At 38.3% G+C, this 26,541-nt stretch overlaps 1 protein-coding gene across 1 annotated transcript in view; it reads left to right on the top strand.

Moving 5' to 3' along the window:
* Positions 1 to 26,541, top strand: part of LOC121372682 (tripeptidyl-peptidase 2-like) — a 42,162-nt gene that overhangs the window by 4,717 nt on the left and 10,904 nt on the right. The window contains exons 5-23 of the mRNA XM_041499136.1: positions 304 to 401; positions 2,987 to 3,052; positions 4,527 to 4,681; positions 5,483 to 5,559; positions 6,360 to 6,487; positions 7,263 to 7,362; positions 8,035 to 8,168; positions 8,862 to 8,992; positions 9,940 to 10,117; positions 11,384 to 11,541; positions 12,188 to 12,264; positions 13,572 to 13,678; positions 15,188 to 15,342; positions 15,677 to 15,793; positions 17,030 to 17,130; positions 17,621 to 17,720; positions 18,796 to 18,933; positions 21,343 to 21,587; positions 23,436 to 23,514. Coding sequence (XP_041355070.1) covers positions 304 to 401; positions 2,987 to 3,052; positions 4,527 to 4,681; positions 5,483 to 5,559; positions 6,360 to 6,487; positions 7,263 to 7,362; positions 8,035 to 8,168; positions 8,862 to 8,992; positions 9,940 to 10,117; positions 11,384 to 11,541; positions 12,188 to 12,264; positions 13,572 to 13,678; positions 15,188 to 15,342; positions 15,677 to 15,793; positions 17,030 to 17,130; positions 17,621 to 17,720; positions 18,796 to 18,933; positions 21,343 to 21,587; positions 23,436 to 23,514 — 2,344 coding nt within the window. The remainder of the gene's footprint in view (positions 1 to 303; positions 402 to 2,986; positions 3,053 to 4,526; positions 4,682 to 5,482; positions 5,560 to 6,359; positions 6,488 to 7,262; positions 7,363 to 8,034; positions 8,169 to 8,861; positions 8,993 to 9,939; positions 10,118 to 11,383; positions 11,542 to 12,187; positions 12,265 to 13,571; positions 13,679 to 15,187; positions 15,343 to 15,676; positions 15,794 to 17,029; positions 17,131 to 17,620; positions 17,721 to 18,795; positions 18,934 to 21,342; positions 21,588 to 23,435; positions 23,515 to 26,541) is intronic.

Below are 26,541 nucleotides of genomic sequence, written 5' to 3' on the forward strand. Positions count from 1 at the left end.
CAGTTAAGTCTATTTTGTGAATATGAATATCTTGCCCTCACCTCAACCCCCGATGTTAGTGTTTTTACGCTCCATCTTCCTATTTAGGTGACATATCTGATTATTACTATTATTTAGTGAAATTGTATTAACATAAAAGTAAAGTAGGGCTAGTGAATTTTTAATTGTGGCTAGTACATTTTTAAAATAACTGATCCCATGGCTAGTGAATTTTATACAAATTCTAGAAGCCATGACCCTTGTTATATATTCATAAAAAAGAGACAAAAACAATTTTAAAATTTTTATTTTATTTTCTTGTAGGGCTTGTGTGGACACGACAGAGAAAGGTGATCTTGTTGGTTGTAAACTGCTGGCCAGCTACAACGAGGAACAGGAGTATGCAACAATCAGTGAGCTAGGTATGGAAGGAAGGAAATGTTTTATTTAACAATGCACTCAACACATTTTATTAACGGTTATATGGCGTCAGACATATGGTTATGGACCACACAGATATTGAGAGGAAACCCACTGTTGCCACTTCATGGGCTACTCTTTTCAATTAGCAGCAAGGGATCTTTTATATGCACCATCCCATAGACAGGATAGCACATACCACTGCCTTTGATGTACCAGTCGTGGTGCACTGGCTGGACCGAGAAATAGCCCAATGGGCCCACTGACTGGGATCGATCCCAAACCGACCGCTCATCAAGTGAGCGCTTTACCGCTGGGTCACGTCTCACCCCTAGGTAGGTGTGGAGTTATAGCAGTTTGGGAACAATCGGGATGAGAACTATTGCTGACTTTAAAGAATGTGAATTATAACCAAAGATACTCTGTTTGGTAAAATCAAATTGTGTGTGATGGTCCTTATGGATGAGAACAATTGTTGAGTTTAAAGAATGTGAATTATAAATTAGTAAACTCAAATTGTGTGTGACAGTCTTTATGGATGAGAACAAAGTTAAAGTTTGTTTTGTTTAACGACACCACTAGAGCACATTGATATATTAATCATCAGTTATTGGATGTCAAACATTTGGTAATTTTGACATTAGTCTATGAGAAAACCTGCTACTTTTTTCAATTAGTAGCAAGGGATCATTTTATATGTACCAAGCCACAGACATGATAGCACATACCACAGCCTTTGATATACCAGTCATGGTGCACTGGCTGGAATGAGAAATAGCCCAATGGGCCCACTGACGGGGAGGATGAGAACAATTGCCGAGTTAAAAGAATGTGACTTATAACCATTGATGCAAATGATAGCAAAATCAAATTGTGTGTGACAGGCCTTACAGATTGACATGCACATTTGCTCTCTCTCTCTCTCTCTCTCGCTTAAGCAAAACTAGTTTTGTGTGTGTGGGGGAAACAACTCGCCTTATCACCTGCTGATGATGCTAATTTATTTTACCCCAACTAACTGTGAATTTGACACTTGGAGCAATTACTCTGATGTGAAAAGCATAGAGCACCTGCTCATTGCCATTGATTAGTTGCTTTGATGTGTTGCTGCTAGTTAACACTTTGAGATAAACACCGGCCTCGGTGGTGTCGTGGTTAAGCCATCGGATGGACATACGGCTGGTAGGTTCTGAGTTTGTAGCCCTGTACTTATTCCAACCCAGAGTGAGTTTTAACAACTCATTGGGTAGGTGTAAGACTACTATACCCTCTTCTCTTTCACTAACAACTAACTGTCCTGGATAGACAGCCCAGATAGCTGAGGTGTGTGACCAGGACAGCGTGTTTGAATCTTAATTAGATATACATGTAAGCATGAAAATAACTTGAAATAAAATAAATAAATGAATAACACTGTGAGCAGATGCACTGGTGTGAAAAGCATAGCGTACCTTCTAATTGCCATTGATTGCTTTGATTTGTTGCTAGGTAACACTTTATGATAATCTTGACACGGTGGGGGGGGGAAAAACCTTACACTGATTCAGGCATTGACCTTAACTTTTATTCAGTGGTAGCCCACGGGATACAAGGTTATAAAATCTGGTAGCCCTCAGTAAAAATTTATAACCCCATAATTTTAATAAATTAAAAAAAGAGAGAAAAAAAGAAAAATGATTTAGATAGGGTTTTTAGGTGTTGAAGCATCTTGTTGATTGTGGAGTAACTGAATGTGCCAAAAATTTTTTTTAGACATGTGGTAGCCCGACCAACAAATGGATAGCCAAAACACCCCAGGCTACTGCTAAGGTCGAACCCTGAGATTGTTCCTCGATATTCTGATTATTTCTTATGATCAGCACATACACTGTCAATAAATCACAAATTAAAACATGCTCACTCCAATATGAAAGTTCATCATTTGCAGTGTGATCCACATTGTATTTTGTTTTTAATTGGTAAATATTTAATTTTGAAATACCTTGAAAGAACATGTGTCTGGGTAAAAAAGGTTCCTCACTCCTGGGGAAAAAACATATTGTTAATAGTTTTTTACCAACTCATAAAATTGCCTTTCTACAATATTGATCCTTTCAGCTGATCGTGCATATAAAAGATCCCTTGCAGCATTAGGAAAAATTTAGCGAGTTTCCTCTGATGACTACGAGTCAGAATTACCAAATGTTTGACATCCAGTAGCCAATGATTAATTTTAACTTTCTACAATATTCATTTATTTATTTATTTATATTGTAATCTTTTCTTTTATTGTTCAGTTTAGTTAATAAATAATAACTAATGACTAAGCCATATATTATTAATTAATGGTTTCAGCAATTCTTTAAAATTTTCTTTTCTCGGCAGATTAATCACGAGGTCAGTCCCTTTTTTTTAATGGTTACAATTTTTACGGTCCTGGCAGAGAAATTTGTGGGATCTGTTCAGCCCCATGGGGAAACACTAGTTCTTGTAATATACATGTGTGCATTTAACTGTAGTTTAATTTTTTGATATTAGTTAATATACTCTAGAAAGCAAACAATGTGTTCTTGTGACAAAACTGATTTTTTTTTCTTTTCTTTTTCAGATTTGATGAACTTTTCAGTAAATATTCACAATGATGGAAATTTGCTGGAAATAGTCACAAATGCAGGCAAGTCACTAAATTTGCTTTTCCACATTCTTAATGAAGAAAATTTAGTAAGAGAAGAGAAATACATCACAGACATATTACACTCCCATAACTGTGTTGCAAAAATGTTAATAGGTGCATAGCCATACTAATTCAAATTCTTCTTAACTTTATATATAATGAAACCCTTCAAACCTCGACACTCGTGGGACTAAGTAACGAGACTGGTTTTAAGGGGTGTACAGTTCTAGAGACGTTCTCTTCTGCACTGACTGAAAATATTCCAGTCATTCCAGTTTTTTTAAGGTTTTTTGTTTTTAAAATTGTGATTAGCACCATTTGCTATCAGCTTGAAAATTTATTAGCGACTAGTATTTAACATACAGAATTGTGTAGCAATCTTTGAACAGGTCTCGGATTTCATGGAAACGATTGCGTTTCCCATGATTATTATATTGAGTATGACTATTTCAATGAATGAATATATATAGAGGTTATTACCAGAGTGTCGTCAGTATCATATATTAGGAATAAAAATTGTATTATGCGAGCCTCTTATTCCTAATATATGATATTGACGATACCGAAATACACGAGGGTAATAATCTCTTTATCATATAATCTCAAGCTTCATACAACATGTTTTTGTAAACTGTACACGCAACTTTAATTCCAGTCAGCCATTACTAGATATTCAAATGACGTAAGAATATGTGGCGCGGTGTATTTTTGAATGGAAATGACGTCATTTTGGATGTCCTTACATCAAAATAAAGTTATACCTAACGTTTTTTGTTTTTTGAATGCTAGACAGCTTTCAGTGTCAAATTGCTATTGAAATGTTTTTATTTGATGACTCTGAATGCATACGTCAATCATGGAGTGTCACCCAAGTATGTTTGCTTAAATGTTAATAAACCTAGTGCCGAGACCTCTCTTAATTTACATCTTATTTGCAAAGTTATCAAATTCTTAAAGTATGTGATCTGAAAAATATCACATACTTTGATTGCACTGAAAATGTAAGATATTATATGATAAAATAATGTACATATACACATGCATATATAGATATAGATATATATAAATTATATAATTATTTTTCAAAAACAGTTCCGATGGGTTCTCATTATCATTATAAGGCACAAAACCAAAAAAGTGTTTCCCATGAAATTTGAAATCCTATGGCTTGCTAAACAAAATACGGAACAAAATGTTTGTATGCTTTTTTTTATCTTTTTTTTTATAATCAACCCCCTTTCCTTTTACTTTCAACTTCTTTCATTGTCCACTTCCACATCCCAGTCCTTGTCTCTCTAACCGTGTGCTGAACAAAATGTTCCCTGGTTTCACTGTGTATTCTGAACGATTGTATTATCGAAAGTTGACTGGTTGGTACAAACCAATTATAATTAATAATTCTAACCAATTACCCAACACTGGTACAAATTAATCTATCATTCACAAAAATTAATCTATTTTGTGTTGTTAACAGGTTCCCATGGCACCCATGTAGCGTGTATTGCAACTGGCTACTTCCCAGATACCCCAGAACGCAATGGAATAGCTCCAGGTGCCCAGATCATATCGGTGAAAATAGGAGACACAAGGCTGGGATCCATGGAAACGGGAACATCCCTTGTACGAGCGGTGAGTAAATAAAAACAAAAATATTGTTTTGTTTAACAACACCACTAGAACACATCAATTAATTAATCATTGGCTATTGAATGTCTAAACATTTGGTAATTCTGACTCGTAGTCATCAAAGGAAACCCGCTAAATTTTTCCATTAGCAGCAAGATATTTTTTATATGCACTTTCCCACAGATAGGAAAGCATATACCACAGCCTTTGGCCAGTTGTGATGCACTAGATGGAACACACCAAAAAAATCAGTCAGTTGAATGGATCCACTGAGGTGGTTCGATCCTGCGATGCAAGCATCTTGGGTGAATTATGAACATCTTATAGAAACAACTGTCAGTGACACTGAATAAGTTTATGGTAGGCGATACATTTAATTACGCTGAATCCTTTTTTTAAGTGACATCTATTGAGTGTGTGAAGTAGTACTTAGCAGAGGATGTGCCACGGTTTGTAGGATCAATTCACATCAGTAGCCCTAGTGGGTATTCGTACTCATTAACAGCACTGAAAGGAAGGAAGGAAATGTTTTATTAAACGACACACTCAACACATTTTATTTATGGTGATAAGGTGTTGGACTTATGGTTAAGGACCACACAGATATTGAGAGAGGAAACCTGCTGTCGCCACTTCATGGGCTACTCTTTTCGATTAGCAGCAAGGAATCTTTTATATGCACCATCCCAGAGACAGGATAGCACATACCACGGCCTTTGATGTACAAGCACTGAAAGGAAAATAGATAATACAAAAACAGATCTAAAGTTCTCCTTGTAAAAAAAAAATTATTTCTTATTTTAGATGATCAAAGTGATAGAGCACAAGTGTGACTTGATTAACTACAGCTACGGTGAGGCCTCGCACTGGCCAAACTCTGGGTACGAATTTAATCAAACATTTTTCTTTTCTTGATTTTGTTTAAATAAATGATTATGATTAAGTATTGGACGATAGTTAAGAAAATGTGCTAATTGCTTTTCTGTTTTTATTCTTAATCGTTTTTTTTTTGTTGTTTCAAGGAAAAGTAGTTATGTAACAACCCCTGCAATTTAATTATTAAGAAAATGTCCATGGCAAAAAACGTGATGGGGGGGGGGGGGGGGGGGGGGGGGGTGTTGATCAAATATAGTCCAAAGCAAAAATAGTGATGTGGAGAATTTTAAAATGCACGGCATTGCCCATTGCCATGGGCAATTGCATGGGTTGTGTAACACTTTCAACAGTCTTTGTCATGGAAAAGACCTAAACTAAGAGCTGTCGGTTTTTAGTCAGACATAATAACCCATTTGTCTCTTTACACATTTCACAAGTAATAGTCATGTGACCCGAATTGAATGTCCTTAACACAGCCAAAATGTTTGGTTATTGTTATTTGGGGTTGGTTGGTGTGTGAGGGGTGGTGTTAAACCTTTATTACCCAAGATGGTTGGCAATGTGAAGGTTACAACCAGACATCTTAGCCTCCACCTGTATTAAGGGTTGGATCAAGTTGTTTTAGGAGTGGAAATGCATGATAGGTGAGAGCTGGGGTGTCGTTAAACCATTCATTCATTCATTTATTCATTATAGGTGAGACATCAGTTGCACCTTTTTATTTCATACATTGAAACAAAACCTATTATTCTTTAGTTCCTACAGACAGAAAAGTTTCACGATAATTCATCTTCGTTTGTTGCAGGCGAGTCTGTGATATATTAAGTGAGGTGGTTAACAAGCATGGTGTGATATTCCTGGCGAGTGCGGGAAACAACGGTCCTGCCTTGTCCACAGTGGGAACCCCAGGTGGAACCACAACGGCCATAATAGGTATGTGTCTTTTGTATAGATCTGTTCATGTGTTCTGTCTGTCTCTCTGTCTCTCTCTCTCTCTCTCTCTCTCTCTCTCTCTCTCTCTCTCTCTCTCTCTCTCTCTCTCTCTCTCTCTCTCTCTCTCTCTCTCTCTCTCTCTCTCTCCCTCCCTCTCTCCCTCCCTCCCTCCCTCCCTCCCTCCCTCCCTCCTCCCTCCCTCTCCTCCCCGTTTGTCCTGACAAGTGAAAATCTGTTTGAACAAGCAAAATGTACCTCAGTAGTTGTCCAGTGGACAAGTGAAAAATGCTCAATGCAGTTTAATTTTGAGCAATCAAAACTATGGTCCTTGTACTTGAATTAAACAAAACATTAAACAAAGTGAAAATATTGGTGGACACGTCGATTTCTAGCTGTACTTGACCCGTGGTCTAGTAAAATATTCTGCTTATTTCTATCGCAATGTCTGTCTGTCTCAAAACACTCAAGCTAGGATGAGACATAGCCCAGTGGTAGAGCGCTCGCTTGATGCACGGTCGGTTTGGGATCAATCCCCGTCAGTGGGCCCATTGGGCTATTTCTCGCTCCAGCCAATGAACCACGACTGGTACATCAAAAGAGTAGCCCACGAAGTGGCGTCAGCGTGTTTCCTCCCTCAATATTTGTGTGGTCCGTAACCATATGTCTGATGCCATATAACTGTAAATAACATGTGTTGAGTGCGTCATTAAATGAAACATTTCCTCAACACTCAAGCATGTGTGTGATATGTGAGTTTATTATGTTGTGGTTTCAGGTGTAGGTGCCCACGTCACTCCCACAATGATGGCAGCAGAGTATTCTCTCAGGGAAAAACTGCCAGCTACACATTACACATGGTCCTCTCGTGGGCCCACGTAAGTATTATTTAGTCTCAAAATAAATTAAACGGATATAAACCCCATGCCCAGTGCACAGCTTAATATTTTTATATATATACTTACCTTTTGTGACACTCAATAGCCGATGTGTATTTTTGTGCTGGGGTGTCATTAAACATTCATTCATTCATTAGATACACAGCTTGGATAGAAAAATGTATAAAAAAACAAGTGAGCATTCTGTTGTTTCTAATTACAGGTTTCTTTGCATATTTACTGACTATCGCATTATTTATATATAAGCATAAATACTTTTATCATATTATGAATTTATTTCTGTTTCTACTAAGGAATTACTTTAAATTTCTTTTCAAAATATTGCATCTGACCGTATACTTATTGGGCATTTTTGCATCAGTTGATACACTGAAACATTTTAGCCTTTAGATTTGCTGTTGAGACATTCAGATCAAACCATTGCATTTTGGAGGGGGAGGGCGGGGGGGGGGGGGGGTAGTAAGGGGTGAATAGTTACATTATGAGTAAGAAATTAAGATACGTAAAAAAAATTAAAAATCTTTTTTTCCAAGACCATTTTCACAATATAGAAACATGTATTACAGTGACACATTGAGATCAGGATAAGTATTATTTCTGAAAAAAAGGAAAGACTCAAAGTTTAAAAACAAAAACATTCTTTGGTTACAGTCACGACGGTGATATTGGTGTGTGCATCAGTGCACCAGGTGGCGCTATTGCCTCGGTTCCGAACTGGACTCGCCGCGGCTGTCAGCTGATGAATGGAACGAGCATGAGCTCTCCCAATGCCTGTGGAGCTATTGGTAAGTGGTGTTAGTCTTCTCTCGGTGGGAAAAAGAGGAAGGGATTTAGCTATGTCAGAGCGCTTTGTCTTAAGTGCTTCGACCATGGGATCGAACCTTCTCAGTGTACCCTTTATGTTTTTTCCCTCGTCCCAACCTGTGTCCTACAACTGGTATATAATTTGTCTTCAGTTGATCCATCAGTGGGGTTTTTTCTATCCCAACCAGTGTCACGTGTCTGGTGTATCAAAGACTGTGGTATTTGCTGTCCTGTCTATATTAAAGATATTGATGCCAAGATTAGTTCTACAGGTTTACTGCCTCAACTTTTAGTAAAGCTCCAATCGGATTCGTTCTTACAGATGTGTTGAATCAGAATTATGATCCAATTAGAGTTGTTCTTACTAATGTGTTGAATTATGATAATGTGTTACTAATGTGTTGAATTAGGATAATGTGTTGAATTAGGATAATGTGTTGAATTAGGATAATGTGTTAGTAATGTGTTGAATTATGATAATGTGTTACTGTGTTGAATTATGATAATGTGTTACTAATGTGTTGAATTAGGATAATGTGTTACTAATGTGTTGAATTAGGATAATGTGTTACTAATGTGTTGAATTAGGATAATGTGTTACTAATGTGTTGAATTAGGATAATGTGTTACTGATGTGTTGAATTAGGATAATGATTGACTGATTTTATTTCCAGGTCTGATTTTGTCTGGTCTGAAAGCTAACGGTGTAGCGTACACTCCGTACAATGTGAGACGCGCCCTCGAGAACTCGGCTCAGAAAGTCGACAGTGTGGAGGTGTTCGCTCTCGGGTATGGGATTGTGCAGGTAAAATACAACATTGTCTTTCATCTTATAAGTGCAGGATGTGTAGTCCGTCCCACAGGGAACACCTTTTTTCATACTATAGACTTTACTACAAGTTATTTATTTCGGAACAGAATGTTTTCTAAATTGCACACAAAAATAGTATTTTTTGTGATTTATTTTTACTTTTCTTCCGGTGTCATACCAAACAAAAAGCATTTTTGTAGGAGGATGGGATGAACTGTAGATGTTTTCTTCATTCTTTGGTTTAAACAATATTTATTTTGTCAAAACCAAATGGAATTGATCATTAGCCTTCATTCTTTGTAGACCCCCTGATAATATATAGAAATGAAATAGTTGTAAGGCACCAAAATACTACATTATTTAATATACTAATGGAAAGAAATATGGGAACACATCGAACTGTAGACCAAATTTAATTCATTACTAGCATAGTAATGGCTGTATTTCATACAAAATTTTAATGTGGGATTGAATGTCTGTAGTGTTGATTGTGCTGCCTATACGTTCCCAGTCAACTTCTGACAATATGAATTGATTTTTGATGCAGTCATTATTTCTTGTTGCTATCTGTGTGATCCTGTATTTCTTTCCATCAGTATATCATTTTATGGGTGTTGGTTGAAGGTAATCTTGTTTTAAAAATATTGTGTCCCAACTCGCACCTTTTTATAATTTTTAGTTTTTAAGAATGCAAAATGGGTCTACGTGCTTCTGAATGTTATGTTGTAATTTTAGGTTGAGAAAAGGTTTGACTATTTAATTTTACGTTTGACTATTTAATTTTAGGTTGAGAAAACATTTGACTGTTTAATTTTAGGTTGAGAAAACATTTGACTATTTAATTTTAGGTTGAGAAAACATTTGACTATTTAATTTTAGGTTGAGAAAACGTTTGACTGTTTAATTTTAGGTTGAGAAAACGTTTGACTGTTTAATTTTAGGTTGAGAAAACGTTCGACTATTTGAGTAACTTTGCGTCGGAGAAGGAGAACCGGATTCAGTTTACGGTCACGTGTAGTGGAAACAAGCGTGGGGTCTATCTCCGAGATTTATCACAGCTCAGTAAACCCGCTGAGGTGGCCGTCACAGTGGAGCCGACGTACTTCGATGAAAAATCAGGTCGGTTATTCAGAGCTTGAATTTTTTTTTTTTTTACCACGATCCCAAAGGAATAGTGAATTTCAAAAAACACTATTCCATTTATATAATCCCTTCCATTATTAATGTACCACTAGTTTTCCTGACTGTGCTACGTCACCCTGTACAACATTGCGTAATGAACAATTGTTTATACACCAGTCTGTGCATTACTGCGTACTAGCTGGAATTACAAACGAACTCACTCCAAACATTAGTCTCGATCAAAAAGACCTTTATTTTGTACCGGTAAGTGCATGAGAAAGGTCTTAGTAGCGCGAGGATTTGTTCTGCAGAAAAATGTAGCTGAAGAAAAAGTGTAAGCAGAATTATAGTCGCAGGCGATTTTCAATATTCCGTGCTTTATTTTCACTTTCATGACGGAATATTGAAAGAATTGTTTTACTATTCCATTTCGAAATTTACTGTAAAATTCGACCCCTGGTTGTTTCAGCAGCATGTGAAATAGACAGTTCTATGATTTTATCCACGTCTTCATACTTTAATTTTGTTTTGTCGAAAGCAAACTCTTTGCGCCATAATTTTGTTTTACTAAGCCTGTTTTTCTTAAACACATTTGTTTAAGCCTTGTAGATGTATGTAGTTACACGTGTATATGACTCAAACAGGCTATGTAAATTTGGCTTAATATGTCTGTTCTTTATTCCTGTTTTTGGTTTTAAAAAGAAAAGTTATTTAAACAAATATTTTGTTGTACTTATTCGAAGTCCTTGATTATGTAAAGCTTTGAGTCCAAGATAGCAGTAGGACCGGTTCCAGGGCCTGATCCATGATTTTGTAAGGGGGGGGGGGGGGGGGGGGTGCAAAAAATTCTAAAAAGGGCAATTTGAGTTTGTCAATAACAGATAAGTTGACCCCCCAAAGGGAGTGAGATTTGTAGGGAGGTTTGAGGACATGCTTCCCAGACAATTTAGTTTTCAATATTGTGGAAGATGAATTTGAAAATGGCACTTTAAATGGACACAGAGTCATTGAACTCTTGTGATCCCCCACCCCTCCAGTTCTGCAAGTGGATTCTCACATTTGATGAATATATTAGAGATTCATTTTCTTTTTATACATTAATCTGACCTCTCTCATGACTGCATTTTTTCCATTTTCCCCATTTTCCAGAAGACTGGTCCAAAATCTCAACACTTTGTGTCTCCACCATCATATTGTTAATGAGTTGTTTCAGGAAGATACTTTGATGGACAAAATTAAATTTAAAAAAAATTCTTATTACAGATCATCAAGATAAAATCCTGTTGAATATTCAGTTCCGGCTGGTGTGTGATGCATCGTGGGTACTCTGTCCATCTCATCTGGAACTGATGAATGTAGCCAGAACGTTCTCTGTGAAAATCATTCCTCAGGGCCTACCAGAGGGGGTGCATTATACAGAGGTAAGCAGTTATATGGTGCACTTCACCAAATCAGATTCCATAGATGACATAGAGAATACTAAACAAGTTCCTGTGTGAGATTGTGTATATTACAAGAGTGTTTTCAGTCGTACATCACAAGCGAAAGCAAGTGGTGTACGATTAAAAACACACGAATTGTAATATAAATGGTCTCACACGGAAACGAGTATAGTATTTTATTTATTACACCGCACATCAATGAACAAAAATTGCACAGAATCACTTTGCTCATTATGTACGATTAAAAACACACAAGTTGTAATATAAACAGTCTCACATTGGAACGAGTATAGTATTTTATTTATTATACTGCACATCAATGAACAAAAATCGCGCAGAATGACTTCCAAAAGAAGTAAACAAGACATGAAATGCACAGGTTAAAGACCGGGAAAATGATGTCGCTTACCAAATGACGTCAATTAGCAAAATGCAACGTTTCAATCAGCATAGATATAAATACTACAACACCTCTGCCTAAAAATGTATCAAATAAAATGATATACTGTGTGTCTTGACTATATTTTTCATATATTTTAGAAGCATTATATCATATGACAAGTTTCCATGTGTAAAACACATTTGCTAATTAATATGCATTCATCTTTTTCTTTCTCCACATCAGGTGACTGGTTACGATGTACGCAATATCCACAAAGGTCCTCTTTTTCGTGTGCCTGTCACTGTTATTGTTCCTTCTATGTAAGTTGAAACAGTTACTATATGTTTGCCACCTAGCAGCCATTCATTTAGCAGATGTTTTATTTTTTGTCTTGAGTAAGTTCCTACAGTCCTTCCATAGGGCCTCTACGAGTACTTGAGTACTCCAGTACAGGCCGAGTCTAGCAAGACTAAGTCCGTTCACAGGACTCAAGTACCCGTGCAAGGAAGAGTACTCTCATTTAATTCTACTTTTTTACGTCATTTTGCCATAAGCATGCGTCCTGTTACATTAAACGGCTATGAGACATGAAGGGCAACAAAAGTCAAATGTGTAGAATGCAATACAATGTCATGATTTGGCATGATTTGTTCAGTGCTGGAAAAAAGAGGCACAATACTATTTCACTTTATTCCTTTGTCTCATTATCATCTAGTAAGCGTCAGGTACTCTGGTCCGTGTCGAGTTTGACCCTTGAGTACTCGAGTCCAACATTTTGGAGTCGTGGAGGCCCTAGTCCTTCGTTGGCACTTGCAGTGTTTGTTTTGTGGATAATAGAGTAATCTCTCTTGAAATAAGCAGTGAGAAATCAGATGATCCTAATAGTTAAGCCATCAGCAGTGCCGAAAATTCATTTTGTGGAGTGGGAATCGGTCTTTGCTTCACAAATACTAAAAATTGAATAGCGGTAGTCTTAACGTTTTAACAGCAGTGTGGAAGGCTTGACATAAACATGAATAAAAGTGTCAGGTTTATATTATCACTTCTGATAAATCAAGAATGATCATATCTGTAATACTGTCAAAAATAAGATGGAAAGAAAAGGCTGCTTTTTAAATTGGGTATCAGTAAGCATATTGTGTATTTCACGCAGTGTTTGATGCCTGCTCCATGTCAATTTTGAGCAATGTTCAGACTTGAGGCTGGTGGGTACTCTGTTCGCACCCATGTACTGGCTCCCACCCAGAGTGAATTTTAATGACTCAGTGGGAAGGTATAAAGCAACTACACCAAATTGTCTTTGACCGAACACTGACAATTACTAGTAGCCACAAAATCCTGTTATAAACAAACAGATAATGCCTGACAGACAGACAGCCCAGATAACTGAGGTGTAGACCTAGAAATGTGTCCTTGAATCTTAATTGGATATAAAGCCCAAAATGAAATACCTGAACATTATAATTACATTCTTTAGAGAAGTTAAATCTGTTTACTACCTTTAAGTCAAATACTTAAATGTGTTTTCTTTATAAATATAATTGCATATTTGTTAATGTTTGTATTGGCTTGACTGTTGCAAATTGTTACTGGCAAACCATAAATCTGTGTGCGTGTGTGTTTTTAGTGTGAGAGACACCATCAGTTATTCCGTCGCCTATAGCAACTGCAGTTTCAAGCCCGGCCAGATCCGCAGACACTTCGTACACGTTCCAGAGGGAGCATCTTATGCAGGTGAGAGTTTTATCAATAAGCAGGGCCCCGTACCACAATAGAATTGTAGCTAAGGTTAATTGTAGTAACTTACGGTGAATTTTACAACTGGCACCGTGAACTTGACAGCCGTTCCACAAAGCAACCTTACGGTAGTCGTAAGTGCCCCTTTAATGATTAAAATATTCTTAGTTAAATAATGAATTGGTTACCGACTTTACAACTGCCTCGTACCTATTGTAAATTTTCACAGTAATTTACGACGATAGTAAGCTACGCTGCGTCGTGGAATGGGATGCTGGCGATCATAGAACAAAGTTACGGAGGCGATAGTAGGTATTTACGGCGATAGTAGTGCTAAGATTGCTTCATGGAACGGGGCTCGGGAGAGGAATATTCGTATAACGGCACCTCATCACATTTTAAACTATAGGTATTTGGTGTTTAGCATTTGGTTATTTCAGTATAGACAAAACGAGAGTAGGAATATTCATATAACAACACCTCATCACATTTTAAACTATAGGTATTTGGTGTTTAGCATTTGGTTATTTCAGTATAGACAAAACGAGAGTAGGAATATTCATATAACGACACCTCATCACATTTTAAACTATAGGTATTTGGTGTTTAGCATTTGGTTATTTCAGTATAAATAAAACGAGAGTAGGAATATTCGTATAACGACACCTCATCACATTTTAAACTATAGGTATTTGGTGTTTAGCATTTGGAATATTTGTTTTAAGACACCTCAGCACATTTTAAACTACAGCCATTTTGTGTTTAGCATTTGGTTATTTCAATATAGGCAAAACGAGAGTAGGAATATTCGTATATCGACACCTCAGCACATTTAAAACTAGAGTTGTTTGGTGTCCAAATATGTTTATTGTGACACGTGGTCTACAAACTTCAAGATCAATCCCACCGCCCACCACTACTAAATAACAGCAAGATGCTTTTCAATGCACACTACAGGGCACTGATAGGAACAAGAAGACAGGTCTATTGAATAATAAATTGACAAGTACTGTGGGAAGGAAATGTTTTTTTCATTGAGTGTCTGCCTGTGCTGTGATGGATAACAGGATTGATCACCCTCAGTGGCCCACCCCAATCAGTGTTCCACAACTGATGCATCAAAGGCCATGGTATGTACAGTCCAACCTATTGGAAAGGGCATACAAAAGATCCCTTGCTGCTGATTAAAAAATGTACAGGCTTAGCTCTGGGTGAGCAAAACATTTCGTCAAATTATCTAAAAATAAATGCAAAACCCAGTTATTTTCCAACAAAATAGCAATTATTATTTGAATTTTTTTTTGCCAAATTAAAATAAAATTCCCACATTGTTCCTAAAATTCGCAATTGGCAAATTTGGCAAGTGGCAGAGCTAGTTCTGAATGTAGCAGGTTTCTCCCAAGGAGCTGTTGCACAGCTCTTTACTCTGTATTTTAATTTAAACTTGAATTTATTCTTTTTATTGATATATAACATTTGGATAACAATTTCTGTGTCCTGATTCAGTTCTCAAGGTGACATCGAAAGACTCCGAGAAAAGCTGTCGTATCTTGTTGCACACTCTCCAGCTTGTTCCTCAGCAGCAGTACAAGAAGTTTGAGTTCGACAAGTTTGTAACACTCTCCGATAGAGGGGAGACAACCCAGGCATTCCCAGTCATGGTAAGTTAAAACAGAAATACATTTTTCGTTGTTTAGACTAACTTTAAAGAAGATGTTGTTACCTAAGTAGTATATTTTGATTATTAAATGTGATGTGTTGTAATTGTAGAATTTAAAAAAAGCTTCTTTTTGTTTTTAGGATGGCTTAACTCTGGAAATCTGTATTGCAAAATGGTGTGTCAATCTAGGGGAGGTCACTCTAGATTGTTATATCACTTTCTGTGGGAAGTTGTTATTAACTATGTAGTATCATATTTTGATTAATTATTCTGTGTTGTAATTGTATAATTAAAAAATGTAATTGTATAATTAAAAAATTCTTTTTCATTTTTAGGATGGCTTAACTCTGGAAATCTGTATTGCAAAATGGTGGGCCAATCTAGGGGAGGTCACTCTAGATTATTGTATCACTTTCTATGGTGCCCAGTTGAATGTCTGTCTACCTGTCATGGTAAGTGCACTTATCAACATAGCTAATATAGAAGAAAAGGAACCCTTTTCTTCCCATCCAATTTATTTTATATAAAGTGCTAGTTTAGGGATGGGGCTCGATGCGCCGTTGGTCTGGGATCGATCTTTGTCGATGGGCCCATCGGGCTATTTCTTGTGACAGTCGGTGCACCACGACTGGTACATCAAAGGCCGTGGTATGTACTATCCTGTCTATGGGATGGTGCATATAAAAGATCCCTTGCTGCTAATCGAAAGGAGTAGCCCGTGAAGTGGCGACAGCAGGTTTCCTGTCTCAATAATTGTGTGGTTCTTAACCATATGTCCAATGCCATATAACTGTAAATAAAATGTGTTGAGTGCGTCGTTAAATAAAAACGTTTCCTTCCTTCCGTTACTTTAGGATATATTTTAATTGTCAGTATTATGATTGTCAAGAGGGATCAACACCATGACCCAAGTGCTCTATCTACTAAGCTAAATCTCCTTTGTTTTTCATATCATGTGCCTATTTGTTGTTTTACAGAGTATATTCAATCATTTTAATTTTTGTGCTTACATCAAATTACATTTTACAGGCACACTGTCTTGTCACACGCTTCAGCTGTCTGTACTGTCTGTTGAGGACCAGGGTTAATATCAGTGGTTGGTGAGAGAGAAGTCGGTGTAGTGATCTTAAAGGGACATTCCTGAGTTTGCTGCAATATTTAAGATGTTGTTGACTAACAGATACTTTTTAACGATTGTAATTACATATCAAATATATGTTTCTGCATAAAATATTAGTGGCTATATATTAAACATGTTTCTGATCGTTCTAATATTTGTACTAGGTTAAATTTCATTTTATTTCCTAAAATATATTTTTTCGTACGTACCAACTTATTTGAAGACAAAATCTAGTTCTGGCTTCTTAAAGATATTAAGACGACCAGAAACACATTGAATATATAGAACCTACTATTCTAAACAAGAAAATATAGTTAATATGTAAGTTTAATTGTATAAATATATTATTAGTCGGAAACATCTTACAATGGAGCAAACACAGGAATGTCTCTTTAAGTCTTGCCATACCACTAAGCTATGAAAACTTGGTTTGGGTGGTAATTGTATAGTGATCCAGTATTTAGCAGCATCACGGTCCGGTGGTTTTATCACTATGCCATCCAAGATGATGTTTTATTTTGGACAGTGCATTGAGCTCTTGATTATGGTCACATTTTTTAATTTTCAGAATGTAGCCGACGGAATTCAGCGGTACACCATCCGGTCCCAGCTGAAGAATGAAGACTGTGTGCCGTCACTTTCACTGAAAACATTGGTTGTACCTATCAGGTACGTGCAGTAATAGAACACAGTATTTCTCTCAATAGGGGCCGGGACATGGCCCAGTGGTAAAGGGTTTGCTTGATGCGCGGTCGGTCCAGGATCGATCCCCGTCGGTGGACCCATTGAGCTATTTGTCGTTCCAGCCAGTGCTCCACAACTGGTGTAACAAAGGCCGTGGTATGTACTATCCTGTCTGGGGGATGGTGCATATAAAAGATCCCTTGCTGCTAATCGAAAAAAGAGTAGCCCATGAAATGGCGACAGTGGGATTCCTCTCTCAATATCTGTGTGGTCCTTAACAATATGTCTGACGCCATATAACCGTAAATAAAATGTGTTGAGTGCGTCGTTAAATAAAACATTTTCTTCCTTCCTAATAATGGTGAATATCAAATGGGTATATGACACGGATGTTATGGGTAAGTTATAGGATACATCTGACTTCATTATGTTAGTGAAACATCTTTACTAATGAAAGTAATACGTTGTGTTTCAGGCCGTCCGAGCACAAAGTCCGCTGCCTACACGGCCACAGGGACTGTCTACCTGAGGGCAGGCAGATCTACTCTATTGAACTCACTTATAGCTTCCATCAGGTAATTCTAGCCAGAGCCTTCCACACTTGTTGAATAAATATGTAAAGAGATTGAAAAACTAAATGTACAGCTTTCAGTAAATATATTTTTACTAATAAATATTTGATGTATAATTTAATAATTTAGTGACACAGAAGTACAGCTTAGATCCTGTTTTTGTTAACATCTGTTAGGCCATAATAAATTTTGTTTTAGATTTTTGTCCATGCCTCCCCCTCCCCCTCCCCCTTATTTTATTGTACCTATCCCCCACCCATTAAATATATATGATGACAGATTAGAAGTATTACCAATGTTCTGAAAATATAAATAAAATTTCACCCCTACCCCCAGTTTAAAAGTAATAATAATATGGACAAAAATCTAGCATCTGTTATATTTTAGTCTTACAGTGTTGTTGGGTTTTTATATTAATGTAAAATACCCAAAACACTGAACTGTTCTATCTCGATCTGTTATTATTTTGTGTTCAGACTAAGTCTGGTGAGGTGATGCCTGACTGTTCTATCTCTATCTGTTGTTATTTTGTGTTCAGACTAAGTCTGGTGAGGTGATGCCTGACTGTTCTATCTCTATTGTTATTTTGTGTTCAGACTAAGTCTGGTGAGGTGATGCCTGACTGTTCTATCTCTATCTGTTGTTATTTTGTGTTCTATCTGTTGTTATTTTGTGTTCAGACTAAGTCTGGTGAGGTGATGCCTGACTGTTCTATCTCTATTGTTATTTTGTGTTCAGACTAAGTCTGGTGAGGTGATGCCTGACTATTCTATCTCTATCTGTTGTTATTTTGTGTTCAGACTAAGTCTGGTGAGGTGATGCCTGACTGTTCTATCTCTATTGTTATTTTGTGTTCAGACTAAGTCTGGTGAGGTGATGCCTGACTATTCTATCTCTATCTGTTGTTATTTTGTGTTCAGACTAAGTCTGGTGAGGTGATGTGACTGTTCTATCTCTATCTCTATTGTTATTTTGTGTTCAGACTAAGTCTGGTGAGGTGATGCCCAACTGTTCAGACTAAGTCTGGTGAGGTGATGCCCAACTGTTCTATCTCAGTCTGTTGTTATTTTGTGTTCAGACTAAGTCTGGTGAGGTGATGCCCGACTGCTCCCTGCTCAGTGATCTGCTGTATGAGTCTGAATACGAGAGTCAGATCTGGATGATGTTCGACTCTAACAAGCAGCTCGTGAGTTCTGGAGACGCCTACCCACACCAGGTAACTCCTAATTAGAAATATCTCGCCTGTCACAGGTGTACAAATACTGGCTCACATCGGGTAACACTTAATTAGAAGTATATCACCTGTAATAGGCAGGTAACTCTTAATTAAAAATATCTTGCCTGTCACAGCCAGGTAGCTCTTAATTAAAAATATCTCGTCTGTCGTAGGTGTAAAGACACCTATCCACACCAGGTAACACTTAAGTACAAATATATCACCTGTAATAGGCAGGTAACTCTTAATTAAAAATATTTCACCTGTCACAGCCAGGTAGCTCTTAATTAGAAATATCTCGCCTGTCGTAGGTGTAAAGACACCTATCCACACCAGGTAACACTTAAGTACAAATATATCACCTGTAATAGACAGGTAACTCTTAATTAAAAATATCTCACTTGTCACAGCCAGGTAACTCTTAATTAAAAATATTTCACCTGTCACAGCCAGGTAGCTCTTAATTAGAAATATCTCGCCTGTCGTAGGTGTAAAGACACCTATCCACACCAGGTAACACTTAAGTACAAATATATCACCTGTAATAGACAGGTAACTCTTAATTAAAAATATCTCACTTGTCACAGCCAGGTAACTCTTAATTAAAAATATCTCACCTGTCACAGCCAGGTAACTCTTAATTAAAAATATCTCACCTGTCACAGACAAGTAACTCTTAATTAAAATATAGATGACCTGTCACAGACAAGTAACTCTTAATTAAAATATAGATGACCTGTCACAGACAAGTAACTCTTAATTAAAATATAGATGACCTGTCGTAGGTGTAAAGACACCTATCCACACCAGGTAACACTTAAGTACAAATGTATCACCTGTAATAGGCAGGTAACTCTTACAATATCTCACCTGTCTGTCTGTGTGTCTGTTCCACATATAGTTTTCCAGACTTTTTTTTCACAAAGCCTCAAGATATTGAGCTAAAATTTTGTATATAGCTTTATCATGTACTGTTAACGATCAAATTTGACTTTCACTGTGATTTATCCACAGTTACGACCCTTAAACTTAGGAGATATGAAAATGTGTTTGTGTATGTAGAGAATAACTAGTTAATGGTGTATGGTATCGACTTCATTCTAAGGTAAGAATGTGAAATTCTGTGACGCTCGCTGAGTGGAATTTCCAATTCGTCCTGAACAGGGTAAAGCTGATATCCTATGTCATTAACTAGTTATTATCTTTATCCTGCAGACCATAGAAATTAAGGTAAAAACTTATTATTTCTGTTATTACAGCTACATTGTATGATGACCTAGAGGTCAAATGAGCGATTTTGTAATGTAGTTATGCATGCGATGTCACATGAGTGATGTCAAAAGTCATATCCTGCTACTATACGTATATGATTTTGTAATGTAGTTATGCATGCGATGTCACATGAGTGATGTCAAAAGTCATATCCTGCTACTATGCGTATATGATTTTGTAATGTAGTTATGCATGCGATGTCATATGAGTGATGTCAAAAGTCATATCCTGCTACTATACGTATATGATTTTGCTTTATCGATCATCATAATGTGTCAACTAGAAACTGGCTGCAGGATAAAGCTTTATAATGTACTGTTACAGATTAAGGTTGATTTTCATGGCAATTTGCTCATTTTTCACAGTTGTGGCCCTTGAACTTAGAGACTCCAAAATATGTCGGGCCTGCTAGGGAACATGTATTGCTTTATCAGTGATTTCAGAATGCTTGCTTTCACTTATGCCATGTTTCATCAAAACGTTTCTTCATCTCTTCTCCTTCCTCTCCTCCATTTCTCCTCCCTCTCTCATCCTACCTCTCTCCTCCCTCTCTCATTTTCCATCTCTCCTCCTCCCTCTCTCATCCTACCTCTCTCCTCCATCTCCTCTTATCCTCCCTCTCTCATCCTCTATCTCTCCTCTCCCTCTGACCCTCCTCCCTCTCTCATCCTCCATCTATCCTCCCTCTCTCCTCCATCTCCTCTTATCTCTCATCCTCCCTCTCGCCCTCCTCCCTCTCTCATTCTCCCTCTCATCCTCCATCTATCCTCCCTCTCTCCTCTCTCATCTTCCCTCCCTCTCTCATCCTCCATCTCTCATCCTCCATCTCCTCCGCCATCTCTCATCCTCCCTCCCTCTCTCCTCATCCCTCTATCCTCCATCTCTCATCCTCCCTCTCTCCTCCCTCTCTCCTCCATCACATCCTCCATCTCTACACCCTCCTCCCTCTCTCCTCATCCTTCATCTCCTCCCACCTTCCTCCTCCCTTTCTCGTTCTCCCTGTCCTCCCTCTCTCGTTCTCCCTGTCCTCCCTCTCTCCTTTGCCCAGCTGTTAAAATAAACATGTTATACACCAAATAACTGTAGTTTAAAATGCTCTGAGATATTGTTGAAAACAAAAATACGTTTTCCCTCCAGTACAGTGCCAAACTGGAGAAGGGTGACTACACGATCCGTCTGCAGGTTCGACATGAGAAGCGCGAGGCGCTCGAGAAGCTGAAGGACGTCGTCATGCTGCTGCACCACAAGCTGCCCACCTCCGTGTCAGTCGACCTGTATGCGACCTGGAACAATGCCATCATTGGGGGCAAGAAGATGTCGTCCGTTTCTCTGCAGAAAGGAGCCGTATACCCGCTCTATGTCGCGCCCATTCCAGATGATAAGTAGGTTATGTCACGCCCATTCCAGATGATAAGTAGGTTACGTCACACCCATTCCAGATGATAAGTAGGTTACGTCATGCCCATTCCAGATGATAAGTAGGTTACGTCACGCCCATTCCAGATGATAAGTAGGTCACGTCGTGCACTCATTCCAGATGATAAGTAGGTTGTTGTGGTGCTTCCATTCCAGATGATAAGTTGGTTATGTCATGCCCATTTCAGATGATAAGTTAGTTACGTCATGCCTATTCCAGATAAGTAGGTTATGTCGTGCCTATTCCAGATGATAAGTAGGTTACATTGCGCCCATTCCAGATGATAAGTAGGTTGTGGCATTCCCATTCCAGGTGATAAGTAGGATGTGGCGTTCCCATTCCAGGTGATAAGTAGGTTACGTCGTGTCCATTCCAGATGATAAGTAGGTTGTTGTGGTTTGCCCATTCCAGATTAGTAGGTTACGTCAAGCCCATTCCAGATGATAAGTAGGTTACGTCGTGCCTATTCCAGATGATAAGTAGGTTATGTCAAGCCCATTCCAGATGGCAAGTAGGTTATGTCATGCCCATTTCAGATGATAAGTAGGTTACGTCGTGCCCATTCCAGATAAGTAGGTTACGTTGTGCCCATTCCAGATGATAAGTAGGTTGTGTTGCACCCATTCCAGATGATAAGTAGTGTTGCACCCATTCCAGATGATAAGTAGGTTGTGTTGTACCCATTGCAGATGATAAGTAGGTTGTGTTGCACCCATTCCAGATGATAAGTAGGTTACGTTGTGCCCATTCCAGATGATAAGTAGGTTGTTGTAGCGCACCCATTTCAGATGATAAGTAGGTTGTTGTGATGTGCCCATTCCAGATGTTAAGTAGGTTGTGTTGCACCCATTCCAGATGATAAGTAGGTTGTGTTGCACCCATTCCAGATGATAATTAGGTTATGTCGTGCCCATTCCAGATAAGTAGGTTGTTGTGGTGCGCCCATTCCAGATGATAAGTAGGTTTTGTGTCCATTCCAGATGATAAGTAGGTTATAGTGTCCCCATTCCAGATGATAAGTTGGTTGTGCTGTGCCCATTCCAGATAAGTAGGTTGTGGGGTCCACATTCCAAATGGGGCGGTACGTAGCCCAGTGGTAACAGCGTTCATTTGATGTGTGGTTGGTCTGGGATCGATCCCCATCGGTGGGCCCATTGGGCTATTTCTCACTCCAGCCAGTGCACCATGACTGGTACATCAAAGGCCTTGGTATGTGCTATCCTGTCTATGGGATGGTGCATACAAAAGATCCCTTGCTGCTAATCGAAAAGAGTGGCCCATGAAGTGGCGACAGCAGGTTTTCTCTCTCAATATCTGTGTGGTCCTTAACCAGATGTCTGATGCCATATAACCTTAAATAAAATGTGTTGAGTGTGTTTACCGACAGGTAAATAAAACATTTCCTTCCTTCCTGTCTCTTGGGGATGCATTTTTCTTTTTGCTTTTTGAAGGCATCTGTTTTGATCTCTGATATTGTTAATTAAAACTACAGTCTTGTAGAATATAAGACTTACTCACAACTGGTCAAATGCTTCTTAAACACCACTGCTTTAGTTCAAGAAAGAGAGTTTTATCATCATTTAAATTATATCTTCTAGCTAGTCTGCTCACCTTAAGTGCGATCAATGAAGTTGGGTGTTTTCCCAACCCAGACAGTTCTGGTACATGAAAGAATGTGGTATGTGCTCTCCTGTCTGAAGGAAATTGCTTATAAAAGATCCCATGCTGCATTCCTTTCTTTTCTTTCCAGTTGCCATGAAGATCTTGTTCGACTACTGATTGTTTAATGTTTAGTTTGTGTTCAATATTTCAGACTACCCAAAGGTTGCGTGGCTGGAAACTACTTGCTGGGAAGTCTGACTCTCGCTAAAGAAGAGCCCCTGAAAAAAGCTGTGAGTTTCGTACCATTTTAATACCCATATGGGCTCAAATGTACGGGGTAATATTTTTTCAATCTCTGCACAGTGTGCAGATTGCTTCTACAGCCACTGATTGGCTGGCTTAAAAATCACGACGTTTGGTTGGTTGCTTGCCATGACAGGAACTTCACTTTCATTCATATAATGTTTCCAGTCATGAGTCAGATTACACATGCGTTATACTATCTACAAAGATTTACAAAAACTCATTTGTTTTGTAAACATGAAATGGTATATTTTCATAAGCAGCAGTTTTAGTAATATACTACTCAAAAGAATTTAAGGGTCAAAAATTTATAACCAAATAAGTTTCAGAGTGTATTAGATTGATGATGTAAACTACACCAATTTTTTTTTTTATTGTTCCATATTTACAAAAAACCACAAATAAACGTCACTGTATACAAGAAAGTCACATGACATGTTGTCAAAGTTGAAGGTTGTCAAACATGGATTTTACACATTAGAACATTCGTTTAATAGTGTGTGAATCCACCCCTGGCGCAAATACACTCGACACATCATTGCCTCATGCTGTTGATCAGATGTCTGAAGAACTCTTGGGGAATGGCCTGCCACTCTGCCATAAGAAGTTGACCCAGATCATGAAGGTTGGCCGGAGGGGCATGGTTATCCCGAACTCTCCTGCCTAATTCGTCCCAGGCGTGCTCTATTGGGGCCAAGTCAGGCGAATATGCTGGCCAATCCATCCTGGCGATACCTTGTTGTCTGAGAAAGTCCGTTACCACCCTGGCGCGGTGGGGTCTGGCATTGTCATCCTGCAGAACTGCCCCGCCGCCAATCTGCTGAAGGCCTGGGAGAACCAACGGCCGGATAATCTCATTCAGATAGCGGATTCCATTCAGATTGCCATCCACCACATATAGGGGGGTCCTGTGGTGGATAGAGATGCTGCCCCACACCATGACGCTGCCACCACCGAACCGGTGACGTTGTCTAACGTTAACGTCAGCGAAGCGCTCCCCAGGACGTCTGTAGACACGAACCCGACCGTCGTTGAACTGGAGACTAAACCTGGACTCATCAGTGAACATCACTCGACCCCACTGAACACGTTGCCACCGCAGATGAAGCGTGCACCAGTGACGTCTGGCCGTTCTGTGACGTGGTTGGAGTGGTGGTCGAACAGCCTGGTGACGGCAGTGTAGATTATTGGCTCTCAGACGATTGCGTATGGTTTGATCAGACACTCGAGTTCCAGTCGCAGTCCGCAGATTGTCACGTAATCGGCGTGCAGTGGTTGTGCGTTGACGTAGAGCCATATTGGTGATGTAGCGGTAATCTCTATTTGTAGTGCTTCGGGGTCTTCCCGAACGTGGATGATTTCGAACAGAATTCGTTGCTTGGTACCGTTGCCACAGTCTACCCAACGACACTCTGACTGACACCAAGTCTCAGAGCAACATTTCTTTGCGTATTGCCATCCTGAAGCCAAGCAATAGCCCTTCCTCGATCTTCGATAGTCAGTTGAAGTCGTACCATTATCGAATTTGGAGTGTGCACCGTACACGAACGCCAGCTCCAATTATACGGAAATTCAGCATTGGGAACATGGAATACACGTGCAAAGCGTGCAAATGAAGCGCTTTGTGAAAAAGCAAGTTATGGGCACTTAGCAGACCATTCGCTTTCGCCCTAATTTACGTGCAAATGTAAGCATGTTTTCGCCATTAGAACTAGTCGACAGTGTCAATGACAGTGGATTTTAATTCATTTATGGGTTGCTTAGACCCACTTTCGTCAAAATGGAACAATACCATGCGTGACATTATGGTCTAGCTAATATAATTGACATTCAGAAAATAATGTCGAAAATATCGTCTGACCCTTAAATTCTTTTGAGTAGTATATATAAAAATAATTATTTTCAAATGAAAATACAGTTGTATTATTTTGTATTGTAAACATTTGGCTGTAAAAACAGTGCCGTTCTGCTATGACATCACTTACATTACGTCATGTAATGTGCATAAGATTATATGACGTAATGGCTGATGGATTTGTAGACTGCAGAGGAAATTCTCCATTAAAAATCAGTTAAAATTGACAATGGGTAATAAAGAGAATAACCAACTCGCTACGAGGAGTTACGAATTATCTGTCCCTCGAGAATGAATGTTGTAAAACCCTTGCCAAAGGCTCAGGTTTACAACATTCATTCACTCGGGACAGATAATTCATAATTCCTTGTAGCGAGTTATTCTCTAAATTTGTATTGCCTGATAAAAAAGATCCCCATCTTTGCATTCACCAGTACACCACACACCAGATTCAATATTGTAAATTAACAATATGCTTGCTAGCATGCAAAATAATACTTGTAATATTTTTATATTATTCTTAAATCAATATTACAAGAAAACAATTATTCATTTTTGTATAGTATACTTTTACGTGTTTGTTTTTTTTAACTTCCTACAGACTAACCCAGTATAAAAAATAGTGTGTTTAGTTACAGTAAACCAAATGTTTTTGGTTGTTTTTTCTTTTAATGCCGTATCTCAGTATGATTCTGAGATTATGGGATATTTATGCAGAATAGTGAAAGTGTTAAATATTTGTTGGGCGGAGCCTGTAGGGGTTGCAGTGTTTTAGTGATAGCATACCGTACTTTTCAATTTTGACCAGGGCCTCGTTCCACGAAGCAGTCTTAGCGCTAAGAGCACCTTAAGTGTATACAGTCGTTATACACTTAAGCTGATCTTAGGGCTAAGATCGCTTCGTGGAACAGGGGACCTCTAACTTATGGCATCCCCCCCTCCATATTCTAATAGACTGATCCAAACATCCCAAAAACCAATAAACAGGGCTACTTATTATTCTGGTCAAGTGACTAACTTCCTTCTTTCTCCTTCACTTCAACGAAGATGTTAAATTTGTCATCATACCTCTTGTTTGTGAATATTTATAAATCAATGTTTTCAAAATAACAGCATTTGAGAAAAGAAGTTGCTGTCTGTCATCTTTATAGCAATAAAG

This window comes from Gigantopelta aegis, chromosome 1, assembly GCF_016097555.1.
Source record: "Gigantopelta aegis isolate Gae_Host chromosome 1, Gae_host_genome, whole genome shotgun sequence".
NCBI classification, from domain to species: domain Eukaryota; kingdom Metazoa; phylum Mollusca; class Gastropoda; order Neomphalida; family Peltospiridae; genus Gigantopelta; species Gigantopelta aegis.